Source organism: Periplaneta americana, chromosome 1, assembly GCF_040183065.1.
Source record: "Periplaneta americana isolate PAMFEO1 chromosome 1, P.americana_PAMFEO1_priV1, whole genome shotgun sequence".
Taxonomy (NCBI): Eukaryota; Metazoa; Arthropoda; class Insecta; order Blattodea; family Blattidae; genus Periplaneta; species Periplaneta americana.
The window spans coordinates 90,987,864-91,008,462 of record NC_091117.1 but is presented as its reverse complement, the minus strand read 5'-3'; the positions used below and the strand labels follow the sequence as shown (position 1 = coordinate 91,008,462).

Genomic DNA, 20,599 nt, shown 5'->3' with positions numbered 1-20,599 from the left:
CCGGTTCCGGTTATTCGTGAATACCAGAATTCTTGGCATTCCTTCAGTATGTTTGTAATGGTCAGGTGACAGAATCAAATGTCATGGTATAGGTATTAATTGAATTTATATACAATTTTTACAAGTTATCGGGAATGGCAGCAGATGAAATTGAATATAATGCATATTATCATACTTTGCAGGTACGTTAGCTTTAATGAAAACATATTTGCAGTAAATCATGACATTTTTGTAATTAAAAATGTGTATTCACCATTTTTTAAATAAGTTTCTATTTTTTTTTTTCAGAATAAATTTAGGAGAAAACATGAGCAAGCTTTGACCAAATGTTGGATGATTTGCGTCCCTTGTAATAGCGCATTAAGAGGAATTGATGTAACAGAAGATTTCATAGGTATGTTACGTAAGTTTTGCATAAAACAGTACGTACCTAATAAACAGATTAATAGGAGTATTCTATTATAATGGACCCAACAAAGGAAGCTCACGGTCGTAACTTAGGGTAGATTGCTTCAACCTTGGAAGTGTTAATGAATCTTAAATTTCGCTATGCACCACACATGGGAGACGTCTGAAGGGTATGTACTATACGTTTTGCTCTGCCGTGTATTGTGTGTCGCGGGATCGAAGATTCACTTCAATTTGAAATCCATGACCTTACTGTAAGTATTAAAATTACAGATTGAATGTGTTATTTTGATCCCTTAGAGCAGTATCGTACTTTGTTTTATAGATTTTTTTACTAGGTTATTTTACGACGCTCTATCAACATCTAAGGTTATTTAGCGTCTGAATGAGATGAAGGCGATAATGCCGGTGAAATGAGCCCGGGGTCCAGCACCAATAGTTACCCAGCATGTTTGATAGATGTAACATGGTTTTATTGGGCCGTTTAGAGACATTGGAACAAATTTCCACATTAATCTTAGTCACACGCACCGACAATAGAATGAGTGACATGAAACATTGAAACACAAGTATGGAATATAGGCCTATGCATTCATGTACAGTGACATCAAGAACTTTTTCCTTGGTTTTTAAACTATGTCCGTATTGTACCTATGCAGTGTCACTCCTTAGCATAGCGAATATTGTCCACCTGCATGCGCTACACATGATTCGTGGAAACTACTGTACATATAAGCATGCGACCCTGCGTCTGATGAAAGTATAGGATGAGCAAAAGGTATGTCGCTGATATTGGAATAAAAATGCAGTGATACAGTAAGTCATTAAGAAATCAACAGAACACATTTTATTTTATGTTAGCAGAATCTTCAACACTTATGCCTGGAGAGACTGAAAAAGCTATGTGCCTGAAACCGACATGTGGATATGAAATAAAAGTTTAACATAATTACATAAACAAACAAAAAGAATATCGAGATTATAAATTTAAGAATTCCGTAAGAAATGCCCGTTTCTGCAGCCAATCTCTTTAAGGACTTAAGGACTCTTCTGCATTTTTTCTTTTACATTTACAACTAAATCTTCTGTTAGTTTGTAGCCTTTCCAACATACCTTTTCTGTTCTGTGCATCTGGTCTCTCTAAATTTACTAACCAAATTATTAAGAATTCTGCAGAAATTTGCAGTGATTACATAATCAGGAAAACGAGAAACAAACTGTTCTTCACAGTCTTCAATATTATACTTCCAGTTTCCATCTCCATCCTTGAAGTATGCTTCAATAAGAAAAGCTCTCTTTTGCACAGAAAAAGCAACCATGTCTTCGAAACACATTATACCACTCTATGTTACATTGGCAACGGACACACAGCAACTGAATGTTGTGCCCCTTCAGACTGCACACAGCACAGTGAGAGTGTTCCGATAGTTACCTCGGTTTATAAGCACATCCCTGCATGGTATAGTCAAAAAACATGGTACAATAAAAATGTAAGGAAAAAGTTTTTGATGTCACTGTACAATGTGTAGGCCTAACATACAGTGAAATGATCACCAAGAAACCAGTTGAAGCTTCGATTTAAATCTAACATCACTTGCCCTAACCTAGGAAAGTTATATTGACAGCAGTAACAATGCTAATTGTATTATCTAGTTCATACTACCTAGTATTATCTATTTCTAGTTATGCTTTTTCAAAAATGTAGCAGTAATTGGCTTAAGGCACAATTATTTCATGATTATCTTTTGTAGAAGCATTTGCTCAATTGTGTTACAAAGAATTCGTTTCTTAGCAGATTCTGAGAGATATGTAGCGTATGAAGTGGCTGTGAGTTATGTTCTGATTATGTAGGCCTAATTACTGGGTATGTTCATGAGAAACAGGACAAGACTCTAATTTTTTAAAACCAAATTAATTTCAACAAACGTTTGATTTCTGTGAGGTAAAAACTTGAGAGAATATTGGTAGCACAAAATTATAGAGATTAAACAAAGCATCTCTGTGTCTTTTGTATGTGAAATTGATAATCTGTATAGACAGTCCTAGCAGTTACATCTGAGTATTTTTATTGTATATTTTCAAGCATTTTTACAATAAATAGAAGAAACACTCATAATGGAGAATATTAACTAGAGGCGGGCAAACAGCCTCTTAGTTCTGATTGTTCTCGTAGGCGATACTAGCTGGCCAGTAACACCAGTTCCGAGAATCATATTATCGAGACTGCCATTCTCGAGAATGAGGAATACTGGGACTCGGCCTCTTATCGTTATGAAATATGTACACTGATTGCCAGCTTAATTGCTGCTCATCTCTGCAATTCGTCACTCTTACTGAAATATTAATGTTTATAAAGTAATTTTAACAAGACACAGCAGTGTGATATGCAATAATACAGCACATTATGATTGTCGACATTCTTACAGAAGTCACACTATTTTAATGAACTATTTATTGTCTTTCTGAAGAAGAAAAAGAATGCAGCTCTTTCAGTCGTTGCCTAATGTCTAAGCTCATCTAAAACAATAAGTTATGGTTGGAGCTATGATGTTCTTTCTCACTATCAGCATTTCGTTGACATTCCATATTTAACCATTCGATAGTGTTTTGAATACCGCTATAGTAATGGATATCACACTACTATGTTATTAGGCCTATATTGCATGTTGACATCTGGATGTTCCATTCTGGTATGCAATGGCATCTTCATCAGCATGAGTAATTATTGTGCTGTGTATGGATGAAATAAAATAATTAATACCGGTACTTATTTATATTATTATAAAGGACCAGAGGCTCTGACAAAAGATATTTTTGTTTCCCAACTGTTAAAATGCTGAATGCAAAATGGGAACACTTTTGCAAAAGGAAGGACAAAATTACGAAATACAGTTTCATAGAATTTTATGAATGTGATAATATTATTCGAAAGGCATCTGGAATGATAAAGACGTGGAGGCTAAGATAATGATAGTTCTAAGTGTACTTCAAGCTCGTTAGTTTTTCAATCAATTAGAGAAACCCATTCAGTGTTTCATGTAGAGAATGAAGATGTTAAGATAGGAGAAAGCAAATTCTGTGAACTGAAACCTCTTAATGTTAAGTTTGTCAGTAAAATGCTACACAATGTATGCCTATGCCATTGCCATGAAAATTTGATTGCTGCTGTGAATTCTTTGCATTATACATTCTCACCATTCCCCAAATACACTAAACATTTCTTGGATCACTTTTTGTGCCAACTAACTTCAGAAGGATGTTGGTTTAATAAGTGTAACTTATGTAAGAAAAATCTGCTTAGTCAAATTACAAAAGTACCAGATGATCAAAATGATTGTGAAGATGTAAAGTGGTTTGGGTGGAAAGATCTTGTAGATAGAATTTACGGGAAGTGATGGAAGATGACAATTAAAATGTTTAACTAAATGTTTATAACACTGCCAAAGAAACATAGTGTGAATTTTATTAGTAACAACAATAATTCCTTTCTACAATTCGCCTTAAACGCTCTCGTCAACAATTGGATTTTCACTCAACACAATATTCGTTATAAAACTCCACCGACGACAATGACAATTTACTTGGACTATTACGAACAACAATGAACTGTTAATCTTAACTAATATTTACAAAGCACTATTTACAAATCAGAACTATCAGTTCTCATTTCACAGTTCTTCTAGCTCAGTCACTCGAGTTCACAGTATCTCGAACCACAGACCTCCAGAGACAGTTCACTGTACTCGAACTCAGGTCCCTCCAACTGCGGTCCACTGCACTCGAACTCAGGTCCCTCCAACTGCGGTCCACTGCACTCGAACTCAGGCCTTCGGATGCTGACGCAGATGCGGACGCACACTCGAGCCGAACTCCGGTACACAAGGCTGGCTTGCTTGCTCTGTTCACTGGCTTACTGACTGAACTAATCATGAATGACTGGCCGAGTTCGCTGGCGCTTCTTCTTTTATAGCAAAATCATAGTTGCGAGAATTTTCTACAGGTGTGTAGAGAATTATCTGGATATCTCCACTTCGATGCACTTCTGGAAGAGTCGGGAAGTTCCGTTCCCCATTCACTGCGTTGAGTAGCAGCTGCGCGCGCAGCCTCCCCTCGCGTGTAGGCCCCTTTCCCCACTACTCCGCCGCGCGCCGTCCCTACGTGCTCCGCGCGATCTGCTTTCTTGCGGGACGCTGGTCGTGAGTTCGAATCTCACGTCGCTGTCACATTGCTCCCTCCTTAGGGCTGCTCGTCCCAGGCAGTCCCTTGGTAGGCTGCTAGTCGGTCCAACGTTTGGGGTCCTCCGGCTGCTCCCTCCTTATGGTGGCGCCACCCCATCCTTGGCTTGGCTGGGCAGCGATACTCGTACTGCGTGGGCGCCATCTTGCTTTTCCCCTTGGCCCTCCAAGGAGAGCTCGCTGGCCACGGGTTGGTCTTCGGCGTCCATCAGGAACACTTCATCCCGACCAAGACGGAGTATACGGTGCCGGACGTCCACCGTCGCATCGAGTAACCGCATGGCGTCGAGTCCCAGGACGACGTCCTCGGTGATGTTGGCGACGAACACCCACATCTCCAGTTTCCTCTTCCCCAAGGTCAGGTCCAGGAAGACCTCTCTCTGGATGGGCAAGCTCTCGCCTGAAGCAGTCCGTAGCTCGTATTGGCGCAGCGGCGTCCTCCCAGGTAGGCCCCGCACGACGTCTGGTCTGGCGATAGTGAGCATCGCCCCGGTGTCCACCAGTACTCTGCATGGACGGCCTCTTATCCGTCCTTCAGCAATCAGCCCATCGTCGCACCTTCTGTCGACCGGTTTCAGGACGAGCCGAGGGAACGGTGATGATGGCGCTGACGTGCTCCTCCGATCATCGGCCCCCTCTCTCTCCTGACTGTAGCCAGGTCGGTCGCAACTCCTCCGCAGGTGCCCAGGTTCACCGCAGGACCAGCAGGTGGGCACCCGTCGTCTCCGTTGCTCAGGCGACTGTTGGTTTCTCTCGGTGTCAGCCACCTCTCTCTCCGGCTGGTGGCCGGAGCGGTCGCAGTCCCTCCTTAGGTGTCCCGGCCTCCTGCAGGACCAGCAGATGGGCGCCCGTCGTCTCCGCCGCTCCGTTGACTGCTGGCGCTCCTCGACGTCGGCCACCTCTCTCTCCTGCCTGTGACCGGATCGGTCACAGACCCTTCTCAAGTGTCCCGGTTTCCCACAGGACCAGCAGGTGGGCGCCCGTCGTCTCCGCCGCTCCGTTGACTGCCGCTCGGGTGGCTTCGGTTGGCGCCCCCCAGCATCCGTCGCCGTGACGCTCCTGATCCAGTGCGGTGCTGAGACTCCCGCCGCCGACTTGGCCTCCTCCATCCTGAGGGCCGCCGCCAGAGCTGCGTTGATGGTACGATGCTCTGCTAGGAGTAGCTGTTGTCTGATTTCGGGGTCTCGAACTCCGCTGCCGAAGGTGTAGGCCGCCTCTCCAGCGATGAAGTCAGTAGGCAGGCCCCTGAGGGCCTTATGGGCCAGTTGTTCCACCGCCATCGCAAATTCTTGTAGGGACTCGCCTGACTGTTGGACCCTCGTTTTTAGTTGGGTCCTAAATGCTGCAGCAAGTTGATGGTCACCATAACGTCCCTCCAGGGCCGCCATTATCTCAGCGGCTGTCCCATCTTCTGGAACGCTGTGAAGAATATCCGACGCCTGTCCCTGAAGCGCGGCCAGCAGCTGAGTAGTTTTCTCTGCCGGCGTCCACCCATTGTGCTCTGCGATGGCCTCGAACTGGCGACGGAATATCGCCCAAGACGTCGTACCGTCGAACTTCGGCGTCTTGACGTTGTGATGTCTGGCTGAAGGCGATGGTTCCGCAGGGCCACTATAGGGAGTTCTCAACTCTGTGGCCGCTTCTTGCATGGCACGTCGAACCTCCTCGGCAACTATCTGTTTATGTTCTCTAGCCTGGCGATCCACCAACGCGAGGATGTGCTTGTTTTCTACAGCATGTTGGTCCATCAGCACACACGTTTCCTCTTGACGACGTTCGAGATCGCGGATTTTGCCGTCGAAATGGTCTACCTCCTGTCTCAACTCGGCTACTGTCTCGTTTATAGTTGTAAAATTCTGGTTTAGTTTATCCAAATCGGCCTTAAGTTCGTCTTTTACGATGGCGACAATTCCATCTACGTGGGCCGAAACTCTTTCAATTTGCGTAGTGACGTCATCTTTCACCCCGCTTATGTCGCCTTTCACTCCGCTTATGTCGCCTTTCACTTCACTTATGTCACTTTTCATCTCCGTTTTCACTTCACTTATGTCACTTTTCATCTCCGTTTTCACTTCACTTATGTCGTTCTTGACCTCACTGCTATCGTTCTTCATTTCTGCTTTTACTGCACTTAAGTCGTTTTTCAGTTCCGCGATGGCTTGCAGGATCAGCTGTAGGTTCTCCATTGTCGATAATATCCCGGTTCTGACACCAATGTGAATTTTATTAGTAACAACAATAATTCCTTTCTACAATTCGCCTTAAACGCTCTCGTCAACAATTGGATTTTCACTCAACACAATATTCGTTATAAAACTCCACCGACGACAATGACAATTTACTTGGACTATTACGAACAACAATGAACTGTTAATCTTAACTAATATTTACAAAGCACTATTTACAAATCAGAACTATCAGTTCTCAGTTCACAGTTCTTCTAGCTCAGTCACTCGAGTTCACAGTATCTCGAACCACAGACCTCCAGAGACAGTTCACTGTACTCGAACTCAGGTCCCTCCAACTGCGGTCCACTGCACTCGAACTCAGGTCCCTCCAACTGCGGTCCACTGCACTCGAACTCAGGCCTTCGGATGCTGACGCAGATGCGGACGCACACTCGAGCCGAACTCCGGTACACAAGGCTGGCTTGCTTGCTCTGTTCACTGGCTTACTGACTGAACTAATCATGAATGACTGGCCGAGTTCGCTGGCGCTTCTTCTTTTATAGCAAAATCATAGTTGCGAGAATTTTCTACAGGTGTGTAGAGAATTATCTGGATATCTCCACTTCGACGCACTTCTGGAAGAGTCGGGAAGTTCCGTTCCCCATTCACTGCGTTAAGTAGCAGCTGCGCGCGCAGCCTCCCCTCGCGTGTAGGCCCCTTTCCCCACTACTCCGCCGCGCGCCGTCCCTATGTGCTCCGCGCGATCTGCTTTCTTGCGGGACGCTGGTCGTGAGTTCGAATCTCACGTCGCTGTCACAATAGGTTGAACATAAGAGCAGTATAATCATTTTACAGCTTTAGGTTTCAGTTTGCTTGTAATGTGAGTGACCAACAGACACCTGTTTTCGTTTAAATTAAATTACTATTAATTAAAATAGATATAAGATAGTTCTGACCTCTTTATTCGCAAGATATAAATGTATCAGCACTACTAGAGCTGTAAATCATTATCAAAGCAGGAAATTAACATTTAAATCTCAACTAGAAGTGTAATGTTATTTGTAATGTGTGGATATGTTTGTTTCATTAAAGCTGTTAACTGCTCTATATATATATATATATATATATATTTGTTGTTATTTTCTAATGCCAGGCGTTTGACAATAAAGTCATTAGACCTCTCGCACTCCAATATTTTTCAAAGATATTATCATGGTCAGCCAATGAAGCACAGATTTTCAGGTGTTCCGAATCCATTTCTTGGTTTGAGTTGCACAATGGGCAGTTAGGGGGCTGATATATTCCAATTCTATGCAGGTGTTTGGCCAAACAGTCATGGCCTGTTGCCAATCTAATTGCAGCTACAGATTAGTTTCGTGGTAAATCGGGAATTAACTGTGGATTATGATGCAGAGCATTCCATTTTTTTCCCTTGAGATTGTGTTATCAAATTTTGTTTGTTGGAGTCTAAGTATGTAGATTTAATAAATCTTTTCACAGAGCAATACGTAGATTTAGTAACAGGTCTGTAAGTGGCGTGCTGCTCTTCTTTGCTAAAGCATCCGCATTCTCGTTTCCCAGGATTCCACAATGGGATGGTATCCATTGGAATACAATTCTTTTATTGAGTGATATTAAATGAGAGAGCATTTTAGTTATTTCTGCTGTTTGAGATGCAGGTGTGTGTTTAGAGACTATTGATAGAATAGCTGCTTTGGAGTCTGACAATATAACTGCATTCCTAAATTTATTGATGTGGCATAGAAGATTCCTGAGACTTTCACTTATTGCAATGATTTCTCCATAAAACTTGTTGTTCCATATCCAAGAGATCTATAAAGTGAGAAGAGAGAGCATGTAACACCTGCACCGGCACCTTGTTCTCTGGAAATCAAGGATTCATCGGTGTATAAATGAAGCCAGTTTTGTGGAGGGGTATCTAATATTAATTGTCTCTAAAGACAATTGTTTCATTATTTCAGTGTTTCCTTCTGATTTCAATATTTCTTGTATTAAATTTAGATTATACTCTATATTTAATAGAGTTAAAGTGTTTGGTTTATATATATATATAGTTATTTCATTTTTCTGTAAAATATAAAATATGACTACAATCAGCAGTAACTGTCACTTTGTAATATTAGTGATCATGGACTTTCATTCATGCATAGTATCCTGCCCAAGGGCAGGTCTTTCAGTGCAAACCCAGTATTCTCTAGTCTTTCCTATTTTCTGCCTTCCTCTTTGCCCCTCCATATGATCCACTTAAATTAATGTCTATCATCTGATATCTTTTTCTCCCGTTCACCATTCCTTCCAGACCCTACTTTTGTTTACTCTATCATTTGCTCTGTTATCTTAAAGAGCTCATCTATTCAGAACTCTGTATGTGTAATAATATAAAAAAAAGACAAACAAAAATACTTACCGTTGTCAGTTTTAGTTTCTTCTTGTAAAACATGTGACGCTGTAGACTGTAGAGAATGGACTGAGAGACATTTTTTTAAATCAGATTTTGTCGTTAACTTTTCTTCATCAGGCATAATCTGCTATGACATGTATTTCTTGAGGTAGTAAATTGGCAACACATGAAAATTATGTTTTAAATGTGTTTTTTTTTTCTTTTTCAGAGCTTCACATTCTCAAACCATCACATTCCTATCCAAGGTTTGTTTATTCTTAGTTATAACTTAATTTTTTTGTGGGGGGGGGGGGGGGTTGATATCCAAAATACCAGGGATAGACAAAACTTCACAATTTTCAGGAGTCAGCACATTTTTTTCACGAATGCTATGAGAAAACCACTCGCACTAATGTCCAATTTGCAGATGAAATGTGCAGTGTGCTGTAAAAAATGTATAAAAAATAACTACATAAGATTTCTAATGCAAAATTTACCAGAAGTTTGTACTTACTGATTAAGATGTCTTACTAAGATATTTTAGTGTGGTAAATCTCGCGCAATCACAACTCATCAAACAAGGTGATTGGATTATGGGGATAGTTATGCCGTGCATATGATTAGATTGTATGGGCTTAGTCCCTAGTTCAGTGAGGTTAGAGATTTTTTGAGATGATAGTTATTATCCCTCGTACAAAGGATTGGGTAAGATAAGTTTGACTTAGTCCCTAGTTCAGTAATATAGTTAGAAGTTTTGTTGAGGCAATAGTTACGCCTTATACAGATGATCAAGTTAGCTTGTCTTGGCATACTCCCTAGTTCAGTAGCAAGGTTAGAGAGTTCTGTAACTGTTGCAAGGTGCTGGATGCTTTAGTTGTAACTGCTGTTTCTCCCCCCCCCCCCCCACACACATTTTTCTGTTTTTAACCAATAAAGCTTGACATGTCATTCTAACCTGTTACGTCAGCTGTAATGTAAAATATCTGATAGAGGATAAGCAGATGTCTTTCCTTCAACTGCTGGTTTAGCTCTGTGAGTAAAGGCAAGGAAATGCTTCAGATTATGTACAGTATCGCTGATTCAAATCCTTCTATTTCCATTGGTAAGTTCATTTACAATGTAATAGCACAGTCTAGTATATACAGTCACGAAGCTTGAGTTGTTGAGGGTACTAGGAACAATAGACTGTGCCGGTACTATTTCACATTGTCTGTGATGAGGCGATAGTAGCAATCCTAGTAGTTAACAACTATCTATGGATGCATATTCCCTACATTTTGAGCTTCGTGACTGTATATACTAGACTGTGTAATAGTAAGATTGTGTGTTACATAGGATGTAATAAATAAGGCATAAGACAAGATAGAAGACAGGAAAGGGAAATAGGAAAAAAAAGAAGATGTGGAGCAAGAGGAGGAAGGAAGAGAGGAATAATGATATGGAGAGAAAGCTATAATTTTTTGTTGTATATACAGTGTGTTCCAAAATTTGCGTACACTTCACTTCATCATGTGGATCCAGGACGAAAATGGAGACAACTAAAATATTAATGACAAAAATTACATCTGAAGAAATTTTAATTGCACAGTGTAGCAATACTATTTTGAAAATAAATGTACTCCTGAGATCGTAGCTTAAACTATCTGTACAATGCTTAAAAATTAAACGTTCATAGTTCAAACCACATATTCCTTAATAAATATGTCATAAATTACTGTTCATCCATTTCTAAATAATTACCATTTTATTGCTTGTTAGTTATGATTTTCATATATATATATATATATATATATGAAAATCATATATATATATATATATATATATATATATATATATATATACACACACATATACACGCACGCGCGCACACACTTACACAGCCATCAGCATTGCTCAGTTGACTGAGGTGCTTGCCTGCTGATTTGAAGTTATGCTCGAGCGTGGGTTCAATTCCCGCTTGTAAGGCGAGTGTCAGGTAATCTATGGTAAATCATCGGCCACATCTCGCCAAATACCATCTTGCTTTCACCAGTTCCATCAACGTTAAATAACAGAGTAGTTGATGCAGCGTTGTTAAATACCAGACTAAAAAAAAAAACAGACACACTCACACACACACACACACAGTAAGTATCGTTAAAAGGAATTTGAAAGGATACCCAAAAATAGTTCGTTATAACGAAATTTCGTTAAACTGACATTGATATTGATAAACGTTACTTATAAAGAATCTAATAACTGGAATGAAGTGTTATGTTGAAGGTTAATCACATTTAACTCATACCAAACGTAAAAGTACTAAATTCGAATTTCCATGTGAATATTCTGTATGTAGCATTTCTTATGAGCAATAACATACACATTTTGGGTGGGATTCAATATTGTTGCTGATACCACTTTCCTTATCACGCCTTATCCTCACTCTTACTGGTACTGTTACTCCCCCAACTTTTCACATATCTCATAGAGTGGAGTGGATAGTGGGCGAAGTTACCAGCAACAAATATTGAGGTTTTCCCCCACTTTTTTTTTTTTTTTTTTTTTTTTTTTTTTTTTTTTTTTTTTTTAAGAAATCGAAAGTCTTCATACAAATATACACATAAACAACACTTTAAAATTGGCTTATTAAGCAGTTCACTGTCCATTTCTTTGCGTGGTGATCACTCTTTGAATGAAGTCTTTAATCTTCTTTTATATATATATATATATATATATATATATATATATAAAAAATAAAATCCTCTTATTATTTTGTCTGGTAACACATTTGCCCTTTGCATAACAAGTTTCCTAATTGAATGTGTACTGTTCCGTCCTTGTGAAAGAATAATTCTTTGCTTCTCCTACTGTTCATTATGCTCTTCATTATCGTTATTCTATACATTGTTGGGGGTGAAAATGAGTGGTCATCATCTCTTCTTGTGGGGTCTGTGTCATAACAAATTTAGATAGAAAAGCCAAGAAACATCTACTATATAAAAAGATATAAGGTACAATAAAGGAGGCAAGATCTGTCCTGTGACCTTATCATGTGTTGTGGCTATATCACCAATTGATATTGAGGGGGAAGGTTAGGTTTTAGTCTGAGATGAACTTCCATATCGGTAGATTTATATAATATTAACCAACATGAAACAAACTCTCTTCCTGATAGATAATTCTTTCCCTTCTTGTTCAGCTCATATGCCAGGTCTCGCCTCCTCATCTTATAAGCAGATTCTTTTCAACGTATCCAGTATTTACACCTTAACTTCACCACTGTAAATTACTTTGCATGTAATATGCATTCTGCATATAAATCCACGCTCTAGTTGTAACAAATACTTTTCCTTCATTGAGATCATATTTACATTCTTTAAACTGGTAAACTATTCTTTATACTGGTGTTCGTTATAAAAGTGATCTTTTTACATTAAAAGTATATGGAAATGACTGGGATCAATATAAAAATTTGCAAAACTGAAAATTCTTTATTCTGTCCTTTGTCACTATGTTCGTGTAGCAACAGCTCAAGTAGCATTATATATATTCTAAATTTTTACCTGTGTTTTTTTAATGTATAGTAATTTCTATGACTAGCTACCACCTTTTTTATTACAGTTATATTTTACTTTCAATTTTTTATTTCAGCCATTACGTTAGCACAGATGAACTTGAAAGTCATGCTTTTGAATTGGAAGGGACCTCTCTTGTACTACTCAAAGCTCCCTTTGATGTTCCAAACAAATATGTGATAAAAATATTATCAGTAGAGACAGGATATAATAAGGTAAAATAATATATTCTTGTTTATTATTGACTATTATCATTGAATAATAATAATAATAATAATAATAATAATTTGTTAATGTATTAGCAATGTAATAGTCCCGCACTGTGGCGTTGTGGTCTAAGGCATCCTGCCTAGGACTCTCGTTACGAAATGCGCGCTGGTCCGAGTCCTCATGAGGGAAGAGATTTTCTCATGAAATTTCGGCCAGTGTATGGGACCAGTCCCCACCCAGCATCATGATGCACTTTGGGAACTACAACAGGTAGCAAAATCCGGTTGGGAAAACCAGCTATAATGGCTGGGGGGATAATTGCACTAACCACTCAATACCTCCATTCTGGTTGGATGATCGTCACCTCTGCTTTGGCATGTGAACGTGAGGCCAGAAGCCAGCTTGTCGGTTTGGGCCCTTCAAGGGCTGTGGCGCCATGGATTATTTATTATTATTATTAGCAATGTAATAAATATGTTGTCATTGTTATATTACTGGCATTATATGTACCAATGCAGTAGAGTCTCGATTATCCGTTACTGTTTTTGGTAGACGAAATTTTTATTGTACTGTACTTTTTGTGGGACTGTATACTGGTACTCTGTAATATCCTACAATGTCTAGCTGTACACATGTTTGCATATTGTGCATATGTGCTAGTGCAGGAAGGTGGTAGTGTATGGAGGAATGTTTTTGTTCTGTGATTTAATGTTGAGGTAGACTTCATGTAGTGCAGTCACTGTTGTGTGTAAATGTTACTGTGGGCCACTGAGTTCTCATTATTCATTAATGTTTTGTTGTATACGTAGTTTTTTATTCAGTAAATACAATATTTTACTATAACACTTGTTTTATTATATAGTTCTTTGTTATTCTGCATTTTCTCTTATTCGACCCCTTCTAGGCCCAGTTTAGGTCGGATAATCGAGATTCTACTGTATTGACTTTATGATGAACACATTATTACCAAATACAAGGGTCAGTCAAATGAAAACGAGAAATCTGTTGCCAACAATTAGGTTACACGCCGCAATGGGAGAAACTTTTGGAGTTGATATTACTGATTGAGAGCTGTATTCTCCGAGGTTGACCAACCTGCATGTGCAGGAAGTGATGCGCAGCAGCAAGACTAAGATGATGTTCACAGTAACGGGAACGTCCAAGTTCTTGCAGTGCAGTGTGGTGAAGTTTGTAGCTGCCGAAGGCATTTCATCAATTGAAATTTTCATTGCCGTATGAAGAATGTGTACGTAGACAATTGCATGTCGCATGCCCAAGTGTGTGAGTGGACAGAGTGATACCAACAATGGCGAACATCACTGGAGGACGACCCGTGCTCTGGCCAGTCCCACACAGTCATTATGGAAGAAAATGTTGTTGCAGCAGACAATCTCATCTGGGCAGATCGGAGGTGTACAGTGGACGAAGTGGCTCAGAACCTGACTATTAGTCATGGATCTGCATACTCAGTAATCCACGACTGAGTGAAGTACAGTAACGTGTGCGCAAAGTGAGTGCCAAAATGTCTCACAGGTGAGCAGAAATAACACCGAATGGAACTGAGTTTTCAACATCTGATGCGCTATGAACAGGAGGGTGAGGCTTTCTCGGAATGTATTGTGACAGTGGATGAAACATGGTGCAAGCACTATGAACCACAGAGCAAGCGACACAGCATGGAGTGGAAGAACCACACATCACCACGCCCAAAGAAGCTCAGAAATTTCACAACCGCAGGCAAGGTGATGCTCGTGCTCTTCTTTGACTTCAGAGGATCCATTACTCTGCCACTTCATGGAGAGAGGAGAATCTGTCACCTCCGCTCGATACTCCGAAATCTTCCGTACTGAACTACTTCATGCCATCAAAAATAAGCGAACTGGATGTTTGCTTGAAGGTGTCATTTTGTTACGTGACTATGTGCGACTACACACAGCTCGGCACACCATGGGCGCCATTTGGGGTCTGTGCTGGGAGGTGCTCGAACATCCTCCTTACAGCCCAGACTTGTCACCTTGCGACTTTCAGATTTTTGGCAAGCTCAAAAGTGACCTGGGAGGGCACTGGTTTGCGACAGACAGCGACGTGATTGAGGAAGTGCAGCAGTGGTGCCACCAGCAGTCAAAAGACTTTTATGAACAAGGTATCAAAAATCTGGTGAGCAGGTGGGATAAGTGCCTAAAACTGGTGAATATTATTTTGAGAAATAAAATTTCTCTGTGGAGAAAAAATTATTTCTCGTTTTCATTTGACTGACCCTCGTATATTATAATTTCATTAAAAATGTTCTTAAATTGAAGTCTGTTGTGCAAAACTTGTCATAGACTTTGAATAATGTTAATATGCTAACTTCTCGTAGTTTACAAGTTTTATTTGATGTATTTGAGGAATATAATTCAATAAATTAAAATGCTATTTAATGCTTTAGGAATTTCACCAATACAAGATTCTCATCACTGATAAGCCACTAAGTCCAAAATATGAACCAGAACCAGCTGAAGATGACACAATACAACTCACGAAAATAACTTCCATAACTGAGTAAGTTCGTATTCTTCTTTACTAAGTTATTTTTCTGAATTTAATTCATGGAATGCAGAAGCTTTAATCACCTTCATGCACAAACTTTGGCCATGCGGTATTGGGAAGCCAGGAGATTGATGGTTATAAATGGAGCAGTCTACCATTAGACAAAAACAGTAACTACTGTACTCCATGTCTGGAATGTGTAGAGTTAGTCGACGCATTTGGGTGGAGATGGAGAGAAGCGAATGGACGGAACCTAGCAGTGTGGGAGTGTGTTGCGGGCTCGGGGCTGCTAAAGGATAAGATAAGTATGGCAGAAGGTGATATTGTATTAACAGGTAGTGTGGCATCATAACTTCAGTTGAGATAGAAATGAACTTCTCTCTGCAGTTGCTCGCTCCCTTCAAGTAATCCTTTCTCCCTAGAGTGGTCATTGGCCTAGTCCCCTCCACTCATCACTTTCACAGAAGACTTTTTGTCGCCTAGGTTTACAGATTCCAGACATGATAATTACAAATACTGTATAACCTATTAATTCTATAAAATGAATTAAATAAGTGTGTGAATCAAATCAATTAACTTTCTTACTATCAGAAAACATGCTTGAAGTCTGCAAATTTAGAAATTATAATAACAATATACAAGATCAAAAATAAAATTATTATGCGTATTACAAAAGTGGAGTCTTAAAAATTGAAATTGTTAATATTTTTCTGGTTTGTCATTTCAGTTTTTTCTGTAATATAATATTTGTATGATTATTATTGATTCTTATTTATAGGGCTCTTGGATTCCTAACTCAGTTTCCGATTCATATAGACGTCTTAATAAAATTGGGACCAGAATTACAACAACTTAATTCTTCGTTGATCCATAATTCCTTGCCATCTATTAGGGAGAAAATCCATGATACAATGAGTGGCTACTGGATGGCTTTACTTAAGACGCATCCTTTGGAGAGACAAAGAGATGCCAGATTCCAGAATTTGCTCAGCATCTCATTAGAGAAGTGAGTTTATATTTTATCTAAAGCTTGAAGCATCAGTTATGTTAGAGTTATACCTCTGTTGCTGTGTTGTTGAGATTTTATTTAAGTATGTCAAAAGTATTCATGTTTTTACAATGAAAGATAGACAGTGTTTTCAGGTTCGTCATGTAGCTATTGGGGAAAGTATAGCAGGAAGGGAACATGTCTATTTATAGATTTCGAGAAACAGACTTTTTGAAATTTCTGAAATACATTAAGGTACGGTCACACATCGCTACTTTTACTGTGTAACTTTTGTACTGCAGCTGCAAAAGTTGCATGTCATGTTCAGATGTAATTTTTTTTTTTTTTTTTTTTCCTTGGGTTATTTTACGACGCTGTATCAACATTCAGATGTAAACCAAAAGTAGTGTGCTGCATGCTACTTTTTGTGCTGTGCTACCCAAGCGTTGCAAGAATACTACCGAAGAGTTGTGACTGGAGGTTGCAAGTCAGGTCACACACAAGGTGCTACTTTTGCAGCTGCAGTTTATCTGTAGCTTTCCATCTCTGCACTTATTCTTCAATACTTTTTGTGGTTATATTCGCATTAGAGTTTCAGATTATGAAACTCAGGCAATAGCTTACTTATTACCTCTTTTAATTATAAAATGGAGAACAAAACATTAAACTACAAAAAGCAAAAAATGCTGGGACAAAGAAAGAATAGAAATTATACAGAAAAGCTCTTTTTTGTTGTACAGTAGAACCTCTATTATCCGTGGTAATGAAAAAGCATCTGAAATCAGATAGTCCATACCGTAAAAGATTTTCATAATTTTAGTGAATAATAATTACACTTTCGTAATTTTCTTCATAGTCTTGTATTTAACACGCTAGGTAGTGGATCATAAGTTCATTAATTTAAGTCTGGTTGTCAATGATGGGTTTTTAAGAGCCAAGGAAACTCCTTGTAATGGCTGTCTGTGGAAATATATGAATAGTGGAGGTCTCGTTTTGTAGATTTACATACTTCATACACTCCAATCTCTTATTCTGTTGCGAGATGAGCCATAGTCTCTCTTTTCTGGAACCACTCAATTATTTACACTTTTTTTTCGATACTTAGCACCAACAAGGTTTCTTATGACACCCGTAGAAGATCTTTTACGTAGAAGTACGACAATTCAAACAGTAGACTATACTGTGTAAGGAAAAAGGCTTTAATAACACTCTCTAGAAAAAATAACGTGCTAATACAATGTACAGTACTTCATATATTTCTGCTGAAAAGAACGCTAAAGAAAGATACACGAATAATCCACCAATCGGTTAATAGAGTGATGGATAATCAGGGTTCTACTGTATTTCACTTGTTGTTCTGAAGTGTGAACATTTTGGTTTAATAAATTATTACTTGTTTATATTGCATTAATCCAACATCAAGGCATATAACAGATTTCCTTATTTTTATAAAGTGTATATTTACTAGTACTTTAAACTGCTGCTCTTTAGATTTCTTTCATATCACACTAATTGTAGTTATCTTAAAGTTTTGAACTCTCGCCGTGCATTTCTGTATCAGATTAGAGGTCTGCTGTGACTAAAATTTTGAAGCATCTGAATCCGAACCTAACCTGAGCCTGAGATAGTTTCAGAAGTATTACATGAGGCTGCCCCAAACTTTGAAACATCCAAAGGCTATTAATAAGAGGAGATTCAGAAATAAACTACATATACGTTCTATCATCAGGGCATATATGTAAGCCATGTACTCTTTTTGATGATGTCTTTGGATGAATTGATAATACTGAACGTGTATTTGCCTATCCTGTTCCTAAAGAATTATAAACATAAAATATACCAACTAATATAGGAAGAGAAGCTAATAAATTATAAAATAATAAATGATTCATTTTGTGTTGCTGCTCCAAACAATTGACTGTTTAATGATAATGATAACATTAAGTATGTCAGCTAAAATTAAATTAAACTGTGTTTTATTTAATCACTCAATCTTCTTAATGTATCCAGCTGTTTGCTGACAACATAAAGTCCACTATAGTCCACTGTAGTCCATTCAGTTGTTATTTTTCACGAAAAATGAGGGGGTGTTTTATTTAACAATGCTCACAACTGCTGAGGTTATATCAGCATCACTGGTGTGCCAGAATTTTGTCCCGCAGAAGTTCTTTTACATGCTAGTAAATCAACTGACTTGAGCTGTCGCATTTAAGCAAACTTAAATATCATCGACCTAGGCCGGGATCGAACTGCATCCTCGGGCACAGAAGACCAGGACTATACCGACTGTGCCCCCAGGCTGACTACACCAACTAAATAATAAGTAAAGCAGTTTGTATAATGTGGGAATGAATACTCACTGACCATTACTGACCCATGTTATTCATCATTATGTACTAATCAGTTGCGATTTAGTGTGATGTATTGTTGCTCTGGATGTAACATCAAATAAAAAATTATAAAATGTGATTATTTGTCATGTGGAGACATAGAACAAAGATTTCCTGTTTCTTCTTTTTATGTTAAATTATTATTAACATGTTGTTGTTAAAAAGGAAAAAGAAAAAAAAACACTATCAGGGCCTGGGAAAAGACTTGTAGAAATATTGTATATACGCAAATACTCTGTGCATATTTTTTTCCCGAATTTAGTGAAGGAAAACTAGGTGCGTGCATTATTTGAATCACAAATTATAGCCAATTTTCTTTATCTTTTTCCTTCTTATTTTTCTCTCTTAAAATTAGGGTGCACAGATTGTTCAATGGCGCAGGGTATTTGCATATATACAGTATTTAATTATTGTTCTAACTGCCCTAGTCTGATGCGAGTCCAAAAAGCCCTTAAAGATTTCAGTCCGAACCTGGCCAATGGACTTGGTCTGTCTGTGCAGACCTCTGTCTCAGACTACCACTATTACTTATAACTTAATTCATATTAATTCTGAATTCTAAGGAATTGGTATTCTCTAGTCTGCAATTCATTCAACTTTTATATTGTATTTTCTGTTGATTTTAGCTATATTATGAGCCGTTTGCATGACTTGGTGTTCCAAATGGTGTGCAGAAAGCATGAGGAAGATGATGCACTTGTCCTTAAGTTGGTGAAGGAATTGGCTTCTATAGGTGTAACTGCAGATCAGTTGGGAGCACCAGAGGACTTCGCTGTACCCCTACCAGCAGCTGTATGTTGTTATTATAGTGTATAAAAATTAGAGTTTCTAAAAAATTACATATGCTTTTGGTATCTTCTCCTAATGAGAGCACACGTGGTAACATTACATATGGTTAATGTGTAACACTGCAAAGCTGGAAGATCACAGGTTCGATTCCTGCTGGGGTCATGGATTTTCTTCATTAATCCAATCCTTTCGGCCACACAATGGCTCTGCGGTTTACTCAGCCTCTAACAGAAATGAAGGCATTTTCTTGGGGATAAAGGTATTGGGCACATATGACTGACATCCCTACTGCCATTAATGCTGATTGTATAGGTGGGAGCCTTAACCTTCCACCAGTCTCCGGTCTGATTTGGCCTGTAATGGAATTGGAAAATAAAAATATTTTTTTCATGCTCCTTTATTCTCATATAAATTAATTAAAAGTACTAATTAGTTTTTTTGTGTCGGTAATTGCTAAGTAGTTACAATTAGAAGTGTGGAGTTAGTACACAAACCTTGTGACTTCTACTTATTTATAAAAATTTGGATATTAATAATGGTGAATTTACTTAAGTGCATACATTTTATCTTTCTATGCTCGCATGTTGGCAGCTGCTCTGTGCACTACCACTTCCACTCCACTTCTACAAGCATGGTAAGATAAAATGTATGCACTATACAATTGCATATAGTACCATAAGACATTTTATCACCACCATATTAGTCATTGGGCCACTTTCGAAATGTGTAATGTATATTTAAAGGTTAAGTCTTATGGTTGGTTACTGTGAGCTACAGCAGAAATTGTTACTTATAGTATTAAAGATAAGTTAAAAGGTTGAATAATTTCAAGGGAAAAATTGTTCCGGGGCCGGGTATCGATCCCGGGACCTCTGGTTGAACGTACCAGCACTCTCCCAACTGAGCTACCCAGGAACTCCACCCGAC

At 38.8% G+C, this 20,599-nt stretch overlaps 1 protein-coding gene across 7 annotated transcripts in view; it reads left to right on the top strand.

The window, feature by feature from the left end:
• Nucleotides 1–14: 14 nt before the first annotated feature.
• LOC138698097 (ankyrin repeat domain-containing protein 27-like) overlaps nucleotides 15–20,599 on the top strand; it is a 90,725-nt gene continuing 70,140 nt past the window's right edge. For 5 of the 7 annotated variants that reach the window (XM_069823827.1, XM_069823818.1, XM_069823835.1 and 2 more), the window contains exons 1-7: nucleotides 15–182; nucleotides 289–403; nucleotides 9,442–9,478; nucleotides 12,843–12,981; nucleotides 15,405–15,517; nucleotides 16,284–16,511; nucleotides 19,510–19,675. In XM_069823827.1, coding sequence (XP_069679928.1) covers nucleotides 135–182; nucleotides 289–403; nucleotides 9,442–9,478; nucleotides 12,843–12,981; nucleotides 15,405–15,517; nucleotides 16,284–16,511; nucleotides 19,510–19,675 — 846 coding nt within the window. In that variant the 5' untranslated portion in view covers nucleotides 15–134. The remainder of the gene's footprint in view (nucleotides 183–288; nucleotides 404–9,441; nucleotides 9,479–12,842; nucleotides 12,982–15,404; nucleotides 15,518–16,283; nucleotides 16,512–19,509; nucleotides 19,676–20,599) is intronic. The other 2 variants (XM_069823851.1, XM_069823865.1) reach the window with 1 other exon arrangement.